Source organism: Temnothorax longispinosus, chromosome 2 (assembly GCF_030848805.1).
Source record: "Temnothorax longispinosus isolate EJ_2023e chromosome 2, Tlon_JGU_v1, whole genome shotgun sequence".
NCBI classification, from domain to species: domain Eukaryota; kingdom Metazoa; phylum Arthropoda; class Insecta; order Hymenoptera; family Formicidae; genus Temnothorax; species Temnothorax longispinosus.
Window position 1 is genome coordinate 8,255,060 of NC_092359.1, and position 25,057 is coordinate 8,280,116.

Consider the following 25,057-nt stretch of genomic DNA (forward strand, 5'->3'; position numbering starts at 1 on the left):
TAAAAATATAGAATGCATTAATCATGTAAAAATATAAAAAATAGTAGATGTTGTTTCTGAGTTTCTAAGCAAAATTCCTTTAAAAAAACTGACAAATATTTCTACATAAAATTATCTCGCAGCCGCATAATAGCTGGTTTATAATTGATTAGTTCCATATAAACCTGTCCTTGAGGAAAGAAAGGAGATCAAACTAAAACAGAGTAATCACAAAAGCGGATACATGTCGAAGGAGATAGCGTGGGAGGATGACGAAGGGGACGGAAAGGATTGGAAGGAGACCGATGCTGAGGAAGAGGCGGAAAATGCGATAAGGGGACAGTGCGGCGGGACGGTAGCGTCGGCACTCTCGAGGGTGGGAGGGAGAGGACCATTATCGATTGTTGTTGATAATTAGCCGGTACAAGCGCGCGTCAATCGCCAGCCAAGGCGAGGTTATTAGGTTGTTGGTTAGTGCCGGGCGAAGCTTCTCGCGAGGAAGCTATACGTCGGGGATGCGTAGGCGCCGCGCGCGCGTGTTGGATGCGTGCGCGTAATCGTAGGATGCGTGCCGTGCTAGGCAGCTGCGCACGCTCGCGCGAGTGCGCGCGGAACGCCGCCATCGAGCCACTCGATTACCCCCCCACAATTCGATCTAACGCGCTGCGCTGCGACGCGAGAGAAGGCTAATTATGCAGTTAATGAGAGAGTACCTGGATATATGTATATCCGCATATATATGTACATATATATATATATATATATATATATATATATATATATATATATGTCGGGGGGAGGGGGTCTCTGGAGGGGGTGCTGCCCAAAAGAGAAACTTCCCTTGATCGCTACGTCTACAGGACGGATCGGGCTGAAGTTAGGATTTACGACGGGAGCGGACGCGAAGGGCGAAAGGAGGGGTTAGCGGAGGGAGGGGCGCACGGTGGAAAATACCTATTTGCTGCCGCGGTCCCGCAGGATCAATCTCTTCGTCGGTGGTGCCGTTCGGTTTCTTGGACGATATTACACTCGGGGACGGGAATAATGCGAGGTTTGATCGGGCGTTCGTCGACGAGTAACCGCAGCACCCGGGATGGATGTAATTTGCAGGGAAAATGATCGCGTAATAGTTCGCCCAGCGAGCGCAACGCGTTCCGCATTGTGTAATAGCGTGCAGTCGTATTAATTTTAGCAGAGCCAAGACAGGACTGTGAAACGACAGATTAAAATGTATTTTTATTTGTCATTTAATTACTCACTCAATTTTTATCCAAAACTATCATAAAATTTGTCGCAACATTTGTGTAACTTACGTATTATGCAAATCCTTAATATACAGATAACATTCGGATCAATTTTGCAAAATTAAAATAATGTATTTTTAATGGCCAATTAAAAAATCTCTCGTATAATTTATATTTATTTAGCAACCTAATACACAAGGAAATCGTGGAGTAATTCCGCCTTTCGAACGATATTACCTCAAAAATGAAAATAATGTGAATTCTGATTGGTCGTTCAGACGCGAGCAATCATCAACCTCAACGAAAGGTGTAATTTGCAAGGAAAGAGATAGCGTAATAGCTCGGTGGAAGTGCCGCGTGTTGACGCGCCTTAAGTTCTCTCACAGCGACGCAAAGTGCTCGAAAATTACCCAGTGATTACTCACTTAATGATTTAATCCGCGAAATTGCACAGTCTGGAAATGCGACGATCGTGTAATTTACGAAGAAAATTGTAATTTATACGAAAGTAAAGTAAAAGTGCACGGTAAGACACAGTAGTAGGATTTTTACCCGAAGCAGCGGACTTTCCAAATCGTGTAATGTAAGTACGTGAGCAACATTTGTTTTTGAGAGAAAAATTTTTTTGAGATAAAATTGAAATAAAAATTAACAATGAATATCAAGTAATTGCTCGAAGAAATGACGCGAAATCAGATTTCTTGTTTAAAAGTGGATATGGATTTTAGAGTAAAAAATGTAAATCAAATGTCCCCGGTATAATACATTTTCACTAAATAACTATAAATCACTAGATAAATATAAAATCTACTGCCAAATATTCACAATTTGTTTTTGAAGTTTTTTACGGTATTTTTTACGGTACAGTTGTTTTAAATTAAATAGAGATATGCGATATCATGTATCAAAGAAACTTATACTTTCCAAGACTACGGGCAAACACGATGTCATCGCCAGCGCTGTCATCGCCAATGCAAATCTCATTACAATGCACCTGCGCTTTGACAGTGAAACAATTAAGCACAGTGCGCGCCCAGCACGGCATATCGTAGTCGGTCGGACAATTAATTCCGCGCTTAAATCGATTAGACCTCGACCGGAATACCGGGGCACGAATGCCGTGGCCATACGTTTCTAAATACACAAATACGATGGAATGCGTCGTCGTTATTTGCAATGAAAATGATCGCGTGATTGTTCAGCAGTGTAAATAAATCCCCGTCGCTTTCGCTTGATCCTTTCGTTAACGATGATAACGACGCGGCGATGTGGCCCGTCACCTTAATGAAGCGCCTGATAAGCGGCGACGAAACGATAGAGCCTAGTTACACAAATACAAAGTGTCACTGGGTATAAAAAGGGTGCGTGCGAACGCGCACTTACGGCGATGCTCGTGTTCTTCTCGTGAACGATTAGATTTCAGAACATCCTTCGAGCACCTTAGAAATGAGAACGTTTCCGACTTGAATTAAGTATACTCTACTCGTTTTATGCCTTAATCGTATAAATACACAGACTTATCCTGATCTATTTCTATATCCAGAAATATAGAGTTTTAACAAATCATTTAAATAAATCATTTTATATCAGTCATGTTAAATATCAATATACTTTATACAAACATACATATTTTCATTATTTTTTCATATATTGTACATATATAATTTTTCTTATTAAATTTTTCTTATGAGAGACAGAAACTCATATTTTGTAACAAATCTGTTTTAAAAAATATTTCAGGAGCTTGATTTAATGTCAAAAATTATTATTAATTTATTAGAGAAAAATACATTTTACCCGCGCTATTACTCTTCCGTTTGTAAAACATTTTATTGTGTTTTATATTTTTCAAAATATAAATAATTTTCCAGCAGCTTTATTCTCAATAACCAATATCCAATCTTCCACTTTAATATCATAAAGAAAGAAGTATCTTTTATTTATTTCAAATTACTGACGAAAGAAAAAAATAGCAATTTAGTTCATTCGCTTCGTTATCCGAAGAAATCATATGGGAAGAACGTTTATTAACTTCCATAATGGTGTATCGTGTTGTTAGTGCTGATTCACATTTTATTTTTGCAAGCTCACTGTGAGATTACATTGTATCCTCACATATAAAGGAAATATGACAACCGATACTGTATATATGCTCTCGCCCGAGAAAAGTAATCCACCCGTCGAACCATAACTGGCGTCCTTCCGTTCCCCTTAAGCATCGCATACATTAAACGTCAAATACTCTAATTAATCCTCGTTGTCTCTTTTACATTCAACGAAGCGTAACGCGTCGTATTTCGCGCTTGCTCGATCACAAAACGCAAGAAAAAAAAAGAAAGAAAGAAAAGAAATCTAGGCGCGAACAGCGCGAGCGCTTTAAAGCGCGCGATCAAGTCCACCCATACATGCGTTTCTCATGCACGCACGCACGCACGCACACGTGAACACGCGATTCCGCGCGGCCACGCGTTGCAGCACTTCTAATAGCTACTATTATGCGCGCATAATGGGGGTAATAGCTGCGACTCCGGATAAATCGATCACCATTACCGCTTCTATTACCCGTAACGACCGTTTCCGAGGAGACCTGACCACACTCTCTCTCTCTGTCGCGGCTTCCAGGTGAGAACAGCTGCAACTCCACCGGCGGCGGCAGCGACGAGGAGCTCGGCGCAGGCTGCGGGGAGGACATAAACGGCAACGGGGGCAAGAAGAAGCACCGTCGCAACCGGACAACCTTCACCACCTATCAGCTGCACGAGCTCGAGAGAGCGTTCGAGAAGTCCCACTACCCGGACGTCTACTCCAGGGAGGAGCTCGCCATGAAGGTCAACCTCCCGGAAGTTCGTGTTCAGGTGAGTCATTTGCTGAACGAATTCGCCGGATCGACGAGGGGGGAAGATAATACGTTTCCTTCGTATACGACTTCTAGCGTTAGGTATACATGTCCGAGAGTAAAGAAAGGGTTCTTTCGAAGTTTGAAATAATGACGCTCGATTGAAAAATATATTTCTTTTTACGAAGTAGAAAAAGAAACATTGAGGGTTCTTTTATATCCCTCTGAGAACATTAATCGATTTATAAATTGCCTCTCTTGTCTCTAGGTGCGCACAAACAAACCCTTTTAGAGTTTTAATATTTAAAATGACTATATTTCCTATCGTCTCTCGCTCTCTCAGCTAAAATACCTTAATAATTCTTCAAAATGAAGGCGGACCTCACCGACTATCATAGCACAATAACATGTAGCATGAAATATACACATTTTGATATAAGGCAGGACTATCGAGATATCAGAAAATTTATTACAATTAGGTACGTAAATAATCTCGTGTAAAGTACGTTGCTACGAACATTTTTCTTGTACTTATTGTTAGTTGCAAAGGCGGTTCATAATAAATTCACTCGTGCGACCTGCAACACGATATAACAGGATTTATTCTTCCTCAGCCAAAATTTGACGGATACGAATATCGTGTTCGGCGAACCGGCCGGGGTTAACGCTGGCGTTTCCGTGCAAACAATCGGAACGACAATCGCTGCCTGGCGCGCTGGGCCAACATATTAGACTAAATTAAATTAATTATGTGCGTGACAACGATAAAAGCACGCAGTCGCGTGCGACGACGCATCGATTAGGCTCCCGGGGGCACGCTTGCCGAGCGGCACGTATACCGGGGCCAGTGACGCAGCTACCGTGGTCCCCGGTGGTTCAACAGGACCATCGTCAAGATTTCGAAAGATGTAATTCTCAAGTTCTTTATTTATATGCTTATTCTTTTATTCTAATCTCACGCAAGAATTTAAATAGCCATTCTCAGCCATTAAGCCTGTAAAAACGAAGCTTACAGGATTCGCGCGCGCACTGTAAAGTAAAAATAATTAAATAATATGCAAGGAGATTAATCAAGTATTTTTTCTGCAAAATAATTAATTTCCGGATTAGTACATTTGCAAATTGTTATATGGGAGAGTGATAACAATAGTTACCTTTATAAATTTCTTACAAACTCCTTTTTTGCTCAAACTGCTCCAAGAGATGAAGGCTTAAAAGGGTCAGAAAAAGGGCCCGTAGGAGATCTCGGTATACAGACCTCGTCAGCATCGCCACTTTTTTACGCTATTGGGCGGGGCTCTCTCGGCAACATGGGATAATAACCCGGCCGGCAGCCTTACGAGCACCTGCTTTTTCTTTCTACCTCCTCGAACGCGGAATTGATTTTTACCGAGCGCGCCCGCCTTAAGTTTCCATTGCCGCGCGAAGGGCTCTCGCCTGCCGGCGATGGTTAAGATTACGCGTCGATTGCAATTAGGGCTTTATCGAGGCGACCACGCTAATTCGTAGTGTCGCGGGCATTCGGCTCGTTAGAGTTACCATTAAACACGCAATGCGAGAAACGTAGGAATTATCTTCGTGCCTTAAGTGGATTATAGATGGGCATCAAGAAGGGTAAAACGGCGGCATGGAAATAGGCGAGGTATGACCCGTCTGTCTCTTAGAAAGCTGGAGCCTTTATTGTCGCAATTAACAAGCAGTTTATATTGCGAGATAAGCACGCCGCCCCAGTAATAAAGTTGCCCTATAAATCATCTCTCTTGTACTTTCCTGCGTCGAATAGACGATAGGTGAATAATTAGCAGTACAAGTTAAGTACACAGAAAAATTACCCTGTGACTAATTATAATGTGTAGGTTTATATAAGAATAAAATTATTTTGTAAATTATTTCGCGAATGCTAGTAATATAATATAGATATAAGTATAGTACTGTAATGTAAGACACTGAAGAAAAAAAGCTAATGATATATGTTTTTACAAAAAATCATTCCAACTATAAAATATATTTACACTCAAAAATAATCAAATATGTAAAAAAAAATGCGTTATTAAGAAGCCAGAATAAATACAACGTATGCGTGTTACACTCGTATTATTTTTATCTCGTCAGGGTAATGTAACAACAGGCTTCAATCCTCGACATAAAATTGAGTTATAATGATTGACACACACATAGATAATAATCGTGCCAAAATATATTTATACTGTTATTTATACGAGATTTGGAGATATTTTAGAATTTTTTATTTCTTGCGTCGCACAAGAGACTATACGTACGAGACTATATTCGTCCAGTCAGTGTCGAGGAAATTCGGGAAAAAAAGGAATGTTTAAGCAAACACGGATCTGCGCTCTGGAACAAAACGTCAGCGTGCCGCGTGAGGACGAGGGAGGCGTCGTACCTCGGGGTCGACGGACTCGCAATTAAAAATTTAAATTGCGTTTAAAACCCACCGTGAGCTGCCGACACGCTCTCGCCCCGTCTTCTCTCGCGCCGCGCCGCGGCGCCGTCCCGGTTCTTCCTTCCGCGCGGAGCGCTTTTTCCCAGTTTTTTACGTACACGGGTCCACACGGGTCCGCGTGCGTCTTGTTCTCTCGTTTATTTTCACCACCCCCCGCGTCTCTCGCTAACCCGTGGCACCGCAACCGTCTCAGGCCGCCCCCAAGGTATACCTAATCGCTTAAGCTTATTACGCCAGAGCGGACAAGGCGGTTGTGGAATCAGCTTTGCTCGCGATGCAAGCGGGCCCTTGCTCTCTATCCGCTCGCCCGGTCGCGGCGAGCCGCGCGCCGCGCCGCGCCGTTCGGTTTCATCATTTTTAATTGATAGCGCACGCCAATCTCGTCTGTCGGATTTATTAGGCCGCTCGACGAGATGGTTTCGGAAGGGACGGGGGATGAGCAGGGGTGGAAAACGGGGCTCGGGAGGGCGGAGGGGGTTTTTATTGGGCGTGGCGGAACGCGGACGGGATTCCGTCGGCGGTCGCTGCGGTCTGATTGTCATCGGAAAAGCGCCGCGCGTTTTCCGAGCTTTTCTCGATCCGGTGCGCACACGTGTGCGCGAGCAGGTCACGCGTAAGTTAACGCCGCTCTCACCGTGTCGTAATCGTCATCATCGCTTTTGGGGATACGCAAAATTGCGTTACGCACGGCGTTACGAAAGTTGAATCGCGAACAACTCGAATTAATTAATCTTGAATCGGTGATTCGATATTTCCAAATTAATCGCACTGTCTGTAATAGAGAAGAAAATCTTACGTCACACACATACGCTTGTAGAATTATTGATTTTAAGTTGTTTACTGGTATACAATAAAACTTTAATAACAATTACTGTTACATGTTTGCCGCGCGACATTTTAGCCAACATTTTTGTAGAATTTGTAATAGGATCTGTTTTTATTTCAATTTTGCCCGATGGAACGGGAACGGCGGATTTTAAAAGAATGTAACACACACGCACGGTTTTAAACACCTGCTGTGTTTGTTGTTCGTTAAAAGTACATTATTTTATACGCTTGCGACAAAAATATTTCGCCCCGGATCAATTAATGGGCAAATGGTTTAGCTTTAAATCGCGCGTAATGTTTGTTTGCGTACTAAATCGAAAAATAGATTGCAGAAAATGTAAAAGGGAATAAAAGCTCGGGAATTATACGGGAAGCCGCATCTTTTCAAAGAGATAAATGGAATTGGGTAATGCAACTTCACTCGGTTAGATTTACGAGCGCGGGCTCGCTCGTAAATTACTAACCGTTTTGTAGCTTCGATTCTTCGACTACGCGCCCCGACTGCCGATGCCCCGACCTCGGCGAGGTCCCCCACATTTACGTATAGCTTCATGGGCCCTCTGCCTCTTTTCCACTTTTATCGCGACAATAAAAATTTCATTCCGGAATCCTGCACTTCCTTGCACGATCGTACATCACGATCGTCAAAGAGCATCTCTCTCGTGAGAGATCTGTTATGTAGATTTTACGAAACAAAATCCGGCCAACGTTATTCTAGATATTCTCGGCAATTGTTCGCTTTGCGAGCAAATCAAAATAAAAAATGTCAAAAATCTGAAAAGGAACAGTTAAGGTAATAACAATAGCTGACAGATTCGCGTAATTGACCACCGACCTTTTGCCTTATTGATGATTGATCTAGACAAGATATCATTTTTTTGAAACTGTGTTATCACGTCGTGTTAAAATTAAAGGAACTTAAATTAATATCCAATATTTCACGATATTTTCTTCTCGTGATGCGTTAGCAACGTTGAAACTGGCATTCATATTCCCTTAGCCGTAATGTCTCCTCGTTCGATGATAATCTAATTTCAGCGTAGCACTAAAAGTCATTTCCGTTTCGAGTCTCGCTTTTTATCGGTTTTCGTGTGCCAAAACGCCGGCGAAACTACACGGCGATCTATTATATTATTATGGACCCATTGTCGGGGCGAGCCCGCGCGCATTACTCGCCTGTCACGCGATCGCGAGAGAGCCACGTCGAAAAAATAAACGATAGCCGACTAATTCGGCGATTTGCCGGCCGACTTGCCCGAAATCGATACCGAGCCACCGGGCGTTTCGGTGGAAACACTTACCGGAATTAACCCCGGCAGGAAGCACACCTGCAGACCTTTTAAAAGTTTGTCACGTAACCCGCAAGAGCGCGATGTCGAATGGAATATAGCGACGGTTCCACCAATAAGCAGTACGAACGCGATCATCAAAACCTTAATTACTGAAAAACTTAGCAAACCGTTTTCAAATTTATAACTATTTTTCGTCTGGTACGCATTAAATAAAGTGAAACTCAATTGTAAATAGAAAATAATATCTATCTGAGTAAGATTTTCTTTCATTTTACTCTTTACACAATAACATTTTATCTCAAAGATTCTGATAATATCGGAAAGAGAAAAAAAATTGAGCTCCTTGGGGGTACCGTGAAAACTCACTGTCCTATCCGTCTCGGCGTTTTCAATGAAAACAGAATTTTGTTCCCGTTGCATGGAGTCGATTGCACTTTGACGGCACCGGCTCTCACTGGGGAATTATTACCTCGCGTGCCGGTGTCGACTTTATTTCGGCGAGTAATTCGTGTTCCGCATGCGTTTTGATAAATACGACATCTGCGCTTTATCGTCTTGCAGCCGCAACTTTAGTAGTTTAAAAGAGCAGTCCTGCGGCTTCGGTATAACAATTTTATTCAACGTTATTTTTATCGTTCGACTATTCTGCTTATTTTTATATTTTCTCATATATTATGGGGAAGAAAGAGGAAAAGTATATTTGTAGCTTTGTAAATGAGTCGATACAATAATGACGCTTTGAAAATTGAGAAGAATATTGACGGATGAGAATTTTAAATACCCATCATTTGATTTATTACCTACATATATTTTTTATTTATTTATATATTATATTTATTATATAAATACAGCGACTCGCATGAAACTGATCACAAATCCTACTATTGTTACGAATTTATTTTTAAAATTTACAAATGAAGATGTCTGTACCAAGAAAGACAGAAAGAGAATTCTTAGATATTTGTTTATAAGTTGCTATTAAAAAAAATCGTTTGCCTTCTTCGAATCATTTAGTCGTAGATAATACACTTGATCAGCTTCGTGAGTCACTGTATATAAACAATACCATTCTAAAAATTTACGTGTAAAGCTTACGGAGCACTTTGTAGGAGTAAAACGCGACGATATGTCCGTATGGATAAGAGAGGGAGGGGGTCGATGGTATCTGTAAATTTTTGCTTTGACTGCGGACAGTGGAATCGACGGTGGTGTTGTCGACGAATCTACCGGGCAGGCGGAAAAAAACGGAGAGATTGATTTTTCGCGGTAGGCCAACTAATTCGGTACTGAGCAAGGGGGTGGAGGAGCGTGGGATGGTCGCGGGTGGACGGAGAGGTGGCGAGGGGGGGGGGGTGAATAAAGCGAGCGAGAGAGGACGCGGTTGGATGCCCATCGTTCCATGTCCGGCCGCTCGACGATTGCCAATTGGAAAAATACTCCAATTCGATTACAATTTTTTTCGATGGCCCCACACAACGGCGCGGAAAAATTTAAAACGATTCGGCGGGACGGTGAAAACTATGGCAATCCCGGGCTCGAAGAGAGGTCGCGAGCCTGATATCGAGGTTGCCGATGGCCTTCTAACAGCTTTCAAAAGAGCAATTAAAAAAACGATCTTCCATATACCTTCCTGCATTATCCGGAAGGAAATTCGGGTCGTGTCGGTTGCGCGCTGTTCTTTTTTATCAATAAACGCGGGAATATTGCTAATGTCTCCCCTCGGTACGGCCATTAAACGATTTAACATCATTGGTAATTTTCACGTGACCTCGAAACAATTGTCTATATCCGATGATAAAACTTTGTCGGTCAGAAGTTCTAATTGAATCAGACGTGTGAAGTGTGAATTGTAGCTGTAATTGTAACTACTGTAATTTCGCTCAATTTATGGAAGGTAAACTAAACGTGAGACAAAAGCAAGAACGATACATTATTTTAAGGGAAATTATATGACGCAACTTTTTTCTGGATTAGACGAGCTATTCATTTGCGTTATAGAATCTCGCACATTTTCTTTTTGCTCCTTTTCCAGAGATGTTCTCTTTACGGCTTGGGGTCTGTATCATTTTCAGCATTCTTCATATCTCAAAGGCGGTGACCAGCTCCCCTCGCGCAGGTTACAATAATGCGCCAGGGTTTCCCGCGACAGAAAAATGATACCACGGCGAGGCAATGCCGACATAATAAAGGGGTGCAGATGGAATATACCCCTTCACACGGCGCCGTTTAACATTATTTACCGGCATGTCGGCATGGAAACCTCGCTCGAAGATGCATGCATTCGCACACATCTGCGTTAAACGCTCGACAAATAAATTTAATGCTGCAATATTTAGTGGTATTTAACGCAAACATTTATTTCGAAACGTACATTTTCGCTACGCACAGACAACAATATAATTACTATTTGTACAAAAATTTACTACTTGTTATCAAAGTTACTTTTAGATTGTAGTACGTTATAATTTGCAACATTTATCTTCTCAAAATTAAATTGTAATCTAAATACTTTAGATATATATGCACATTCATAGAAAGCATAATACTGCATTAATCGCTAATTAACTGATTAAAGCTGAGTAGCATCTCAAATACATGCAATTGATGTAAAAATATTGGACATGCGAAGTACTGCTTTGTCTTTTGCACTTTGTATTTTAGGATCGCGATTCATTTCTACGATATTTTGTACATAGCTGCTAATTAATTGATGTCTGACCGTAACAGTATTTAAAGGCTAACCGGCACAACACTGATTGTTCGCATGGCTACCAGGATCTTGCGGCGGATTCGGCGGCATCCTTTTCCCAACAGTCGATAGCGAAAGCGCTTATCGGAGCGTTTAATTCGGGATTATTAGAGGCCGAATCGTGATCGTTAGCACTGACACGAGCCTGGCACGAATCGCAGGTGACTGTCTGGGGCGCACCTATATCTACGGGGTGTCAAATTAGTCACGCACGCCGCCTCCGCCCAACCCGTCGGCGGAACGGGCGTAACCATGGCTACTGCCGCGAATTTCTCTGCGCGACGCGACGCGGCGCGACGCAGCGAGAGCGCAATTGCGCATGCAACATGCCACGAACGAGGGAGTGGAGAGAGAATTAAAAAATTGACGGGCGGATCGCTTATTTATTTAGTTTTTTTTTCACGTTAAATGTCACCTCATGAAAATTAAAACTTTTTGTCGCTCCGCGCTCGCAAAATCGAGTAATAATTTGCGTTTGCTCGCACTCTTTCCGCATGGCGGAATTTATCGGCGCCGGTGACGTTAACAACGCACATACGCTGACGTGCTTGAATCGTGTCCGGCAAATCAAATTGCAGTGATCACCGACGTGCGCAACGATAACCGATAAATATTAAGAACAATGTTTCCTCTTATTTATCCGTCTGTTTTTTTTCCACTTATGTGTTAGACGCAAAGGAAGATAAAGCAAAACATGTTTTATTATTTTTTATTTTATTTCATTTCTTTGCTTTTATTACATGCTTTAACGCGTTAAATTTTGTAGCATTTCAATTGATTCGAATCGTGTTTATTTACTCAAATATGCGTCGCATTTCCTCCAAACGAATCGCCGCAATTTTCGCGAGGACCCCGTCAAGCGGATTAAGTAATCCCCCATGGTCCATGGTTTACATGGGGGGAGGGGCGCGATTCTCACGTACCCCTCGCACAGTCAACCAACCGAGACCAGTGAGCTTTCGCTGCGATATTAATACCTATACGCGAGCACACCATAAACCTGTTTACCACGCAATACGCGGTGAGAATTCTCGCACGAGGTCACGGTCGACTAATGGCACCTGAATCTGTTGCCAGCCGTAATACATAAATCAAACTAATGTTCGCGTAAACGTCGCGGTCAATAATCTCCAAACATATCGCACAAAGTAGACAAATATTTTCTCTTTTCGATATAACACAAGTCGGTAACGTAAATGGACGAACCTGGAGATATATCTGTACCTTAGAAATAAAGAATATTGTATCTCTATTATTATGAATTCAGAGAAAACAAGGTTTAAAATTTCAAATAAGAAAATGGGGCATTTTTTTGAAGATTTAATAAAATAACTTAACTGATATGTTTAATATTATAGTACAACTGCCAATAACGCGCTGTACCTGACCAAAATTATGAAAATTTTCATTACGACTTTTTCTAAACATTATATCTTATGGCCAGTCTATACAATGAGTCGTTAGTCAGATGTCGGAAGAGAGTCGGAAAAAGTCATAAACGTATCGTAAGGCGATCGAAAGTCTCTAATCAGCGATCGTAATAAGCGATTGGCCAAATGCCATCTCTTACGATCACCGATTACATGACTTCCGATTGCCTTACGATACGCTTATGACTATTTCTTCCGACATCTGACTAACGACTAACGACTCATTGTAGACTGGCCATTAGGAACTAGTAATAATAGATATAAGACCTTTTACCATTATACAATTTAAGCTCCTGGTATATTGAAAAATGTATCAACTCCACTTTGACAAAAACTGGAGATACGATATTCCTTACCTCCAATTGTAAGGTATACGTATAAAGTTACATTTTTCAATCGCGACTTTCTTAGCACCCGCAGCTGGCACTGAAAATTAATAGAAGCTTGATACATTGACAGTTAAAAAACATTTATTTCAAAAGATTGCAAAAAAATAGCAACTGTATAAAAGTATCCTACAGGAAATTACAATATGACAGATGGTTCAATTATTTATTCAATTCTGATGCCGTTCAACAATAATTACAAAGAAGTAAAAGAGTCGCCGAGAGAGAGTGAAGTGGAAGTCGCAAAGCCTCGTTATGCTCATCGCTAATTACATCAACGAAGGTTACAAGCAGCGCCTCTCGTTTTATCGCTCTCCCTTATCGCCGACGGAAGACTTGCTTCTTGCCGGACGGTAATGGCGCCAATAACGCGCTTTCTAATTCCGACACGGAAAATTCCGGAGGCGTCGGGTCAGGGAGTTTCCCGCGTTAGCCAGGGATAAAACGCCCGGCTCGATATCAGAGAAGAAAGGCGCTCGCGGATACAAATGTTATTACGCGAAAGCACTTCCCCCGATCTCCCCCGGTCCGATGGCCGCCCCTTTCGTCCGCCCTGCGCCCCTCACGCCTCCTACTCGGGATCGTTTTTCTTGTGGGTGCGATGTTTCCAAGCGGAAAATAAGATAATGGCCCGGCGCTAGGCGCGAAAAGCCCCGCGAGCGGGGAAAATGGCCCGGCGGGAAATAGCGAAGATCGTGGGAGCGACGACACCTGCCCCGCGCGCGCGACGGAGGGCGCCCGCAGGAGAGAAAAAAAAATAAAGGGACGGGCGTCGTTCCTTCGGGCGGGACTCGAGGGAGGAAAGGAGCGCGCACGGTGGAAATGTGTCGCGCGATCGCGTAATCGAGTCACCGTGATAAACGCGTGAGAATAAATCAGACGGCGGGACGCGATTGGCTTCCGAGGCGGACGGGACAAAAATTGCGTGGATTCAGAAATTTGCAGCGGAATCATTGCGCGAATTAATCGGCTCGATTACTCGTAGCGTTGCCACGCGATCCGTCGCAATTGAAATTGGCTGAATCGGTTTCAGCCAACGAGTACCGTTTCCATAATACGCCTTTTTATCACGCGTGAAGATCACGCAAAATTAAAATTGTATCATTTCGTGTAAATTGAAATTTTTATTTATCTCTCACACATTGAGGTGCAATGTAACTCTTTCCATTTTTATCATTCAAAGAGGGGAGATAAGAAAATCGGGGCAAAAATATTCAGCGATAAAATACGTTTAATAAATGTTAATAAATATTCCCGTTAAGCGTATCGCGCGGAAATCCTTCTGTCGTTAGAAATTAAGCGACAGTTGAGAATGAGTCAACGGTAATTGCCGGCACGACAATACTCGCAATGTAGTGGAAACACTGACTGTAATTAAATAGAAATTGTTAATGCAGCCGACAAAATATGGCGCGCGTTGTTTGTGACTTTCGTTATGCTCTCTCCCGTAGCAGACTGCCAGAAGCCTCAGAGCTCGGAGCCGAGGAGGAAACACGTCCTTCGATCCTCGCGCAGACCGCGGAGAGAACGAACTCCGTCGCAGCGCCGTCTAACGAGTATTATAATTACTGTCGCGTAACTCAATATTGCACCCTCGATATGCTAAACTCCCGCGGAATATAGTGTTAATAGGCGTGGAATGGCGCGGGACAACACCCCGCTTCTATTAATTGCACTTCACCCTAAATGCAAATTGTTCGAAATTGAGCGAGGGCTCCCCGAATATTTGGAAACTCCATTACGGGGCAGTGTTCGTCCTTTCGTTCCTCGCGTACACACACACGCACGCACGCAAACACACACACACACACACACACACACACACACGTGCGTACGCACACCACCTTGTTGCGGCCTGACGCGAAGGGCGGTTTCAATCGGGCAGGGTACACGCGATGAAAAATCTATCTGGGGACACAGACGAAATTAGATAGCGAATAATATGGAATCTGAGACTGAAAGTCGCAAGTCTTCCTTTCGTAGCTCGTTACACGTGTATTCTCTCAAGAAACATTCATCAGCTTTCTATTATGTTGACTTATCATTCGACAAATAACATTTGTACCTTTTATTAATAAAAAGTGATGTAATAACTAAAACACATACAGGAATGTAAGTTAAAATATAGAAGACAAAAGAAATAAAATTAAGGAAAAAGTAACACGCACAAAAAATATTAAAATCGTATCATTTATTTTCTAGTACGGAGCTTAATTAATTTACGTGAAGAAATGTCGATTTGATCAGTGAGATTCAAAGCGAGTATTCGCGATGGTGGTAAAATCAAATAAAGTTTCGGTGTTTCGACTCTCGATCATTTGACAAAAAAACTTAAAACGTTCGGGGCAAATAAAGCCAAAGGTTAGTCGACGGCACGGAAGACGGAGTCCGCCGTTTCCCGTTGATATCTTCGGAAGATTAGCTGTCCAAGGTTCTGAGGTCTGTGGCTCAATTAAGCACTCCGTTTAGCGCTTGACTAAAAAGGGTTGGGAGACCCTCGCCCTGCCCCCTCGAGCATCAATCATGTCGGAGCAACCCTTTTCCCGAGGGCGGTTTTGCTCCTCTATTGAGACGAAGTGTTGTGCTCAAACACAAAAACACTTCATTTGGCAGATTAGCTGTTAAACACTATAAGGGTGCACGCGCCGTAGCTATCGCCGATAAGCACGAAAAGTGTCTGGAGAGAAAAGCGTATTGGTCCCCCGTACCATTTGTTCGCGCAAATTACTAAAACGATTAGAACAAAGATCTAATCGAGAGTATTTGTCAAGGAGATGACGTATTATCTGTTCGTTGATTTGATCTTTCTTATAGGTGCGACATCGTTTAGAGTAAGGAAAAGTTATTTATGCCAGTTAAAGAAAAAATCGGATAAAAAATTTTCAAGACAGGGAGAGGCTTTTTGGTTTTTTGTCTTGAAAATTTTTTATCCGATTTTTTTCTTTAACTGACTCAAATAGCGCCTCTTTATCCTATATTGTATTGTAAATTGCTGCTTGACCCTATAAATTTAACATGACTCAATCAAATCTTCTTATTCCAATTTTTAATTATCTTTATATAATTTACGTTAATATCGATTTAATATTTTCGATAAATGTACATGGTATCGTAAAGTTTGAGAAAATGTAAAATTTTACCGCTTTACAAATTACAAACGCGAAAAAAATTTACTTAAAAATGTATTTGCAGTACAAACCCGGCGTATTGCTTCGACATCAATGAAGGAAGCTGGTATTCTTTTAAACATTCAATCTAGACAATTGTATCTGACAGGAAGAACAATTCATTCTTTAGATTTTACGGACGTAAAACCGCCGTGCCAGTAGCGGAAGACGTACCACGCTAATTGAGGATTAATAAGACGGGAAAATAGCAAAGGATTTCCCACGGAGGGGGCTCTCTTGACTACTCGCCGCTTCTTTCTGCGTCACGAGTGGGCGGAGGAGCTTCCATGTAGGACACACGGTACATTCGGTACGTGCCTGCTCGTTTTAATATCGCATATAACATTATGAAGCCGTTGTCGGCGTTCTGTCGGTCCTGAGGCCGGCAATTAACAATTAGCTGGCGGTCCTTGTAATCGAATTACGGCGGCCATTGTCGCGGGCCCAGGTACAAACGTATTCAATTCCATCGGGGGTACCTTCAGAGCACCGGCAGCACTCTCCCCTCCCCGCTCACCCCCGGCGGGATATCCACAGGGACCTTATTGGCTCGTCTCTCTTTTTTTCCACGGTGCTCTCTAAGATCGGATTTCTCGCCGCCGCGCTGCATGCGCATAGATGCAGACTGCAGCCGTGGTGGGATCCCTTACAAAGGCAGGCCGGGGCGAGCCTCTACACAGGCGGGGATGAATGTCACCCCGTGAAAATATATCCGTTTCAACAGTTTGAGATTTCGAGTCGTAGAGGATCGCGCAGGTATCCCTCCGTCCCGGGTATCACGCGTGCACGGCGGCGTAGCAATATAGCGGCCGTAGGATTAGTAACGTTAAACTACCGTGTTCGCGCGGAGATACTGCGATAAAGACGAGACGAATTGTCCGACGGATAAACATGTCCATCTTGGATCGTTTCCCAATATCGTTTATCGTTGCCGTGTCCGGCGTTGAAACAGGAACGATACCATACTTTTCCTACTAATTCGACACAGAAAATAAATGAAAAAAAAAAAATGGAAATTTATAAACGCTGGAATTATCAAAATAAAATCGCCTAGAATATGATCAATTTAAAAGAATAACATATAGAAAACGGATTCTTGAAAGATTTGTTTGAGTGATTTCGTTAAATTTCATTTAATCGATCCACACAACGATTAACAAATGTGATTAATATATAAATATATTAATAAAAATTTTTGTCCGCCACGTGAATAATCCATATTATATTCATCGGAAAACGGCCAAGTAAATTTGATACGAACTGTGCAATCATGCCACGATTCTTCGAAAGGTGCAAGGTTGTATCTCGGGGAATGCCTGGCACCGGAGCGCTCGATCCCGTTAAAAGTTCTCTCTCAAACGACCCTGACGTAGAGAGATCGTGCCAATTATCAATTTCCAAATCCCGTTTGATTAAAGCTATTCGACTACGAAAGAGCCCCCGCTTTATCGAGGCATCTCGCAGCCCTTTAACGAGTAACCGATGTCAAACGCAGCCGGAGAAGAGACCGACAAACGCACACGTAAACACACACACACACACACACACGTGCAGGCAGAGCCCACGCGCGACATGTATTCACGTGCAGAGAGAAGGAAGGAAGGAAGGAAGGGAAGCTCGGGGTCACTCTCTCGCCGGGGAATACAACGAATTCGAGATATATCCAGGCAGAACCAACTATTAATTTGGTTCCCAGGCGTCGGGCAGAGGTAGGGGCAGAAGTACGAGCGAAGAGCCACGAAGGGCGGGCACGTGGAAGGTAGAAGGAAGGGCTATGGAGAGGATGAGAGAGAGAGAGAGAGAGGGGAGGCTTCAACCAGGACCAGAAAGCCTCCGGGGCAACAGATTACTGTCTACGGCCTACACCCTTCGCCTCCACCCCATCTCCCGTCCTTTTCCACCACTCCGGTCCTTTCCTCCTCTGCATACCCATCTCCCGGTCGACCGTGGCTGGCCCATGAAGTTAATAATCATCAAAAGTCACAGTGTTTGTCGAGGGCGGCCGCCCTTTGTGCGCCCACGCGTGCTTCTGACGCTAATACGACTCCACCCGGGCTTTATTACGAGTTATTAGAGTTATTACATCGGCGACGGATTTTCACGTGCAGCGCACTTACGCCGATCGCGACCGTGTTTCTTTTATATCTCGCTCGCATTTTTTTTCCACCGCCGAGACTTTTTCTTCCCCGTGTTTTTGCGAATTCTCTTTTCCCCCGTTGTTTTCCGTTGAAAGAAGCGGCGGTGAAAATTAGAATTGTTTGCCACAAATGTCTTAAAACGTAATGGTACTTTGCAAAATAGCGTATGTGAGAAAGCGCTAAAAGAAAAAGTATATTGATTGTACTGGCAAGAAATTAACTTAAAAGAATTATAATAAAATGTTAAAAGAGCGACAAAAGTAAATAGTGCAGTTAGAGTTAATCACTATAAAATGTTATTTGTCTTTGCTGCTCTGTTAATTATATTTAAGGAACTGAAATAGGAGAAAAATTTCGACTCGGGTGACGATAAGAAATCATAAACATTACATTTGTGATACCTATAATTAGCAGTGAGCACGTGATTTTATTCTATTTAGCTGTTTGCAATCCAATATAAATGGTATTTTATGTTAATTTCATTTAACTGAAAGTAATCTACAGAAAGAGAGAAAGAGAGAGAAAGTGAGAGGGCAGGAGGGGAGAAAAGGGGATTCACTGAAAGTGGCGCATTGGCCAGACTCTGATGAGTGTCTCTATAAACGAGCAGTCTTAATTGCGGTACAGTCACCAGGATTGTATGCGGCAGAACACACAGCCGCGAAACGCGAAACGATGGCGTTGCTACTGTGAATGCACGACGTAGCGTAATTTCGAAAGCACAGACGTGATTTAATAGCGTTAAATGCTCGCGCGCGCCGCGATCAAGTTCCCGGGGTCTAATTCTCTCTCGAGTCTAATTCCTTCGACTTCCCTGTTAACGCTAACCAAAGTTAACTAAATGTTTCTTTTCTTATTATCATTATCTTACTATCGTTCGTGATGTTGTGATGTAATCCACTGTAAATGTATATGTATAACGCGAGGAAAAGAATGTAACGCGCAAATGGAGATTGTATTATATATAGTGACGGATTTGGCTCAGCGGAATTAAAAAGATGTTACTTGTGTACACATATCTGTGGTATTCCGAATACGAGGAGAAAAAAAGAGAATCCGGAAAGTCATCATCGTTCCGATCGGCGACTTCACAGAGCTTTCCTCCGAACTTTGCACAAATGACAAAAGCTCGCGCACATACGCAGAGATCCGTTTGAAAGCCTCGTTTTGGGCGCAAACATATTGTCTGGTAAATAGCTTCCTGCACAAAAGATGCATTCACTCGGAGCCGATCTCGTCGCCGCGAGAGCGTGTATAGCGAGAAAATACAACGATCAGGCCAGACAATGTGGGTACGGTGTCAAAATACGCGGACCATACGGCTAATTTGTCGAATTTCTACGCGGTCTCTCATTCACGCCACCCTGCCGGTCCCCATCCCGCACGCGCTACTCGAAAGCGTTGTTCACGTATTGCACATTGTGACTAATTTTTTAAGAATTGCAGAATGCCGAAAAATTCGTTTATTTAATGATTTCATTGTTGTCCATTAAAATAAAATAAATTCCTGACTTTTTATTTGAAGAAATGCAATAATAGTTAGAGATGAGAAAATGGAATATTACATCTGTGAGGAAAATATCATTATAAAATTGAAATTTTATCATAATATTTTTAATACTTGATATTAATAACTACAATGTATAACGTTTGCGTCTCAATTGTTATAAAATTGTTAAGCTGTTGTAATACTAAATGATTATCTAAATATGTCTGATTTTTTAATAATTATTTATTAATCAAATGATTGTTTGACATTTACGTTTAAATTTTAAGCATCAAATAACTTGACATTATACTATTTCATACATTTTTAATGCGATTATTTGTCAAATATAGAATGATGTACAGGATAAGAAAATATTCGCATCTAATGCATTGAAATTTTTGTGACTTTGTGACAAAAGTTCTCGTAGTTCTTGTTATCTGAGGATCATCCAACGAAATCATTGTGCGATGCGAGGTATACCACTCGAGAACAACAAACGGACGATCCGTGGCGTATCCGTGAACGGCGAGCCGTTTAGTCGCATTGTAAAAGTGAAATCGCCTCGTGTTTGGGATGTTATTTGTAACACATTAGTATTGTATCGCAGTACGACGGGGTTAGGTCGGGGTGTTGGAGTGTTTAAGGGTGATTACACGCAACGACAGGGGTGGCTTTATTGGAGGACGCCGCCAGCGGTGCTCACTTATGCCATACCAGAAGATCTCTAAGAATTGTAAGAATGGACATATACCTGGTGTTATGTAAAATCGCAGCTGGTTCACTTCAAAAAGAAAATACGATCTTTGAATTACCAAACACAAAAAAAACATCAATTTGTTTAATTGTTATATAATTTTATAAATAAATAAATATATATATATATATAAGATAATAAACAGAAAGAAACTCGTAAGAAATTTCCGCTAAAGTTACACTTATGATAATTTAATTTTTCAATTACAATTATTTCTTCGACCACGTTGACTGTATTTTTGTTCTCTTGAACCCTATATCATATTTATCATATTCTTCATTGCTCTTTTGCAATTACTTGTTTTACTATAAATTAAATATTTATTAAATTTCTTTCTTTTTTCATCTCAAGTTGATAGTTTGATTATAATAAAAGTATTGATTATAATAACAAATTCTTATGTTATAACACTCGTACACTTAAATATAATAAAGTAGCCTACGTACAAAAAGAAGCATTAAAATAATAAACTTGCAATTTATCTCACATGTTTGTGTAAACCAACATAATTAATGAAGGACTATCAATTAACGACGATTCAACCGAAGCAGTTGAACCCGCGTATACAAACGGAGTTTACAATTAGAGAAGAAGAGCAAAATGAGAACGACTGCATAGGATTGAATTTGGCCGACAGTTTGACAGGGCTGAAGCAGAGAAGGGGGAACAGCACGGGGGAGAGAGAGAAAGAGAGAAAGAAAGAGAAGTAGAGAAGGAGATGGGGGACATAAAAAGCGCGGTGAATAATAGACTCCAACCCTCTCCAAACATCTCCCTTCTCTATGCATACCGCGGTACCCTGGACCGGAATCTAGGCTTATATTCGAAACGTGTCCCCTCTTCCGTCTCTCTCTCTCTCTCTATCTCTCTCTCGCGCGCGCGCCCTTTTCACCCTCTGTTCCCCCTCTCTTCCCTCTCTCCTCTCTTCTATCCGCAATTGTCGTAGTGTACCGACGATAGGGCTTTGATAGACTTGTAATACACCCGGAAGAAAAATAACCTCGTCTTTTTCCTTGTCCGCGGATTAGTGGTAGCGTTGTGTTGGCCTTTTTTAGCTAGGGCTATTAACATCGATGATTACGGTTGTTGAACGTACGTCTACCGTGCACGCGTAACAGTCGATCCATTATCAGCGTGTTGCTCTCAAGAACTAGGGGTAATCCTTTAAACGAGTAGAAGATAATCGAAATAATCAGAAATGATCGGCTACGAAACATCATCTAAACGTTAACTAACCGGGATTCAACGCTTTATTTCTTTCTAGCACTGCCACGAAAGAAAATGAAGAAATCGATAGTTTAATCTCATTTTATTACATCTGTAATATCTGGTAATATCTATAAGAATAATTATATGTTACATCTGTAATATCTATAAGACTAATTATATCTAGAACAGATATCTTAAATTCCGAATTAGAAGTCATAATTTTGCACCGCTTGATCTTTAATAGTTTTTAATTAATAGTGATAACAATTTTATTCACAAATGTTTTCTGAAAAAGATATGTCAATATATGTTAAATTAAGACTAATTTCACACATTATCACATCAGATAACGAGATATCTCTTCATACATAAAAAGTCACTGCTGAATCGCAAGTATAATTTTTATATAGAAATAATATTAAAAATGTCACTTTGATCAGCAAAGAATACTTAATATTTCTGATAATATTAATGACGTGTATAGTAATTAAGACACGATGTGTATTACTTTAAATATCCGAATGTCGCATGCATCAGCTGATTCTTAAAATTAGGTTGTGGAATCTACTTGATAACGAGCTACATGCAGGAAATATTAACGAGCTTTAAACGATTGTGCAAATTAACAAAAAAACGATAAAAATTGTTCCGATAATTTTTCTTCATCGAAGAGGATGAAATACTATTCGATAATTTTTCTTCAGTAGAGAAAACTTGCTGGATCTAACTCAATATTTAATATGAGATTGGAGAACTGAAAAGCGTATTATGTGACTTATTCAGTGAAAAAATTAGCAGCTGCTCCCTCATGCAAAAAAGGATTTTGCTGATACACTGAAGTATTGTCAATTCAATTAAGTTTCTCGCGTGACGCGCTACGGTGTGAGAAAATAAATAATTCATGCATGTTTGACCCCGCACTGCGCCCGTAAAACGCCCGTGAACTATCAGCGTCCTGTAGGAAAGACGTCGATATCAACGTCATCCCGATTTTGCGCAGAGCACTAATAGGAAGACACATTAATCTCTCCCATCGTAAAGGTTTTAATATCCATCTCGCACGACTTGGCCCACCTTCGACTTTCATCGAGCCGCGATCTCGTGCGAGTATTAGGCAGTGTGAAATACGAGAGTTTTGCTAAAAAAAGAAACAATTCTTTTTCATGTTTCATGGATGTTAACATTATTGCGTCTATTGTGCTGTTGTATTGCTATCAATATCAATTATTCTAAACATAATTTATTCTTTATCTCTTATCTAGTGAGCTTTGTTTCTCTTAAATTCCGCTCTCTCACACTTCTAAATTTAATATAAATGTTTCGATAACAATTTCCTATTTCTTGGATGTGTTATTCTGTCATTACAGTGCGTCATTATTATTACGCAGCAAAAATGGCATGGTTTAATTATAAGTAATAAATGGTTTATAAGTGATTTATATACCTCCCTTCTGAATTTATTAAAATATTAATTAGAGCATGAAAGTTTCTAATTGGTACGTTTTCGACACAAATCCCCATCGTGTCCCTGAAAATCGACGCCACCACGATGTACCGCGACGTCTTCGCGCGTACCCGCGCGACTCTGTCAGCGGCCTCACAAGCCGCCACCACCACGGGGGAACAATGCCCCGAAATCTGTTAATACTCCGAACGGCAACAATGAACTCGACGTGGCGTGAACACCTCGAATACCTTTTTGCTGGCGCTAATCCGAATTCGACGAGAGCCGCCGTCGAATATAAAGCGACCATCGTCCCGGAACGATGCGTTTCATCGGAGAGACGGAGAGCGAGAGAGAGAAACAGCGAGGGAGGGAAAGGGAGAGAGAAATGAGAGGCGATCGTATACGTGCACGTACGTGTGCAGGGTAAGAGAAAAAAAAGCTCGTGCGACAGATAGAGTTCGAGAGTGATTTTCGGCGCGATATGCTTCTTGCTCGCCGAGTGCTTGTCACCGTATGTTACCAAAGAGAACAAGAGTTACTCTTTATTCTTACGTCCAGTCACCAAAAACACGTACATCTAATACATTTATATTTTTCGCATGTTAGATAACAAATGCGCATCCAGGTCGACTGGCGCACATGCGCCTACGCAAGAAATAGCAAATTGATTTATTAAATTGAAAACTGTCTTGGAATAAAATGTTTTGAGATCTAGCAAATGACCTGGTAAGATCTTTATTTTTCTCTTTTCATTTCGTGGAAAAGATTATACAGTATCATAACATTTACGCGATGTATCATTTATAATTTATTTTTTTAAATTGCGTCAATTGCGTGACGTTTATCAGCCACACTCTTCACATCGGATTCAACGATTCTATGCAAAAGAGTCGGGACTGTTATTCCGTTATGTTACTTGCGCATTAACGCGATAATGATAATTAGCCCTCTTATCCGCGCGTCAACCTTCCAGCGAAATCTTGCAAATTATGCAACTCCGACATCACGAAGTTTCTCGGGCGAGAGTGTGTGCCGCGTAAAATCCTCACAGAGACTAACACGCCAAGGAGGAAGCGGGGCACGGTGAGGGAGGGAAGGGGCACGAAAAAGTGTCGCCGCTTCTCAGCGACAACGGAACGACGTCCAATTTTAATCTCGGAATTACTTCCATTTTATTTCAATTTTCTTGCATTTAAACCGTCTAAGCGAGTTTACCTTCGCAATATCATTGCCGAGGATCGTCGCCGGCTGGTCGGGTTGGGTAGGAAGAGGACCGAGGGAGGGAGAAGGGAGAGCGAGAAAGAGAGAGGGATAAGAAGAAGGACATCGGCGGAGACGGGCGGAAAAGGTGGAAGTACCTGCTCTAATAAATTTACGACCTAAAAAGATTAAGCCGCGTTAGCCCTGTTCTTTATATTTCCGCGAGAGAAGCGAGAACGAGAGAGCGCTCGCTCTCTCGCCGCTAAAGTCGGTCCTCGGCGAACAAGACGAAGAGACGAAACGTTACGGTGAGGCGCAGGATGCAGAGAGAGAAAGAGAGAAAGAAAGAGAGAGAAAGAGACTGGGAGAAGACTGCGGAAGGGGAGGGGAAGGGAGGCAAGATGGTACGAGATGGAAAAGGATATATAAGAGATACGAAGGGAAA

General features: G+C 41.8%; 1 protein-coding gene across 2 annotated transcripts in view; it reads left to right on the forward strand.

Annotated features, from left to right (window-relative positions):
* LOC139808344 (retinal homeobox protein Rx1) overlaps positions 1-25,057 on the forward strand; it is a 46,380-nt gene that overhangs the window by 14,930 nt on the left and 6,393 nt on the right. For both annotated transcript variants that reach the window (XM_071770219.1, XM_071770220.1), the window contains exon 2: positions 3,846-4,078. In XM_071770219.1, the coding sequence (XP_071626320.1) occupies positions 3,846-4,078 (233 nt within the window). The remainder of the gene's footprint in view (positions 1-3,845; positions 4,079-25,057) is intronic.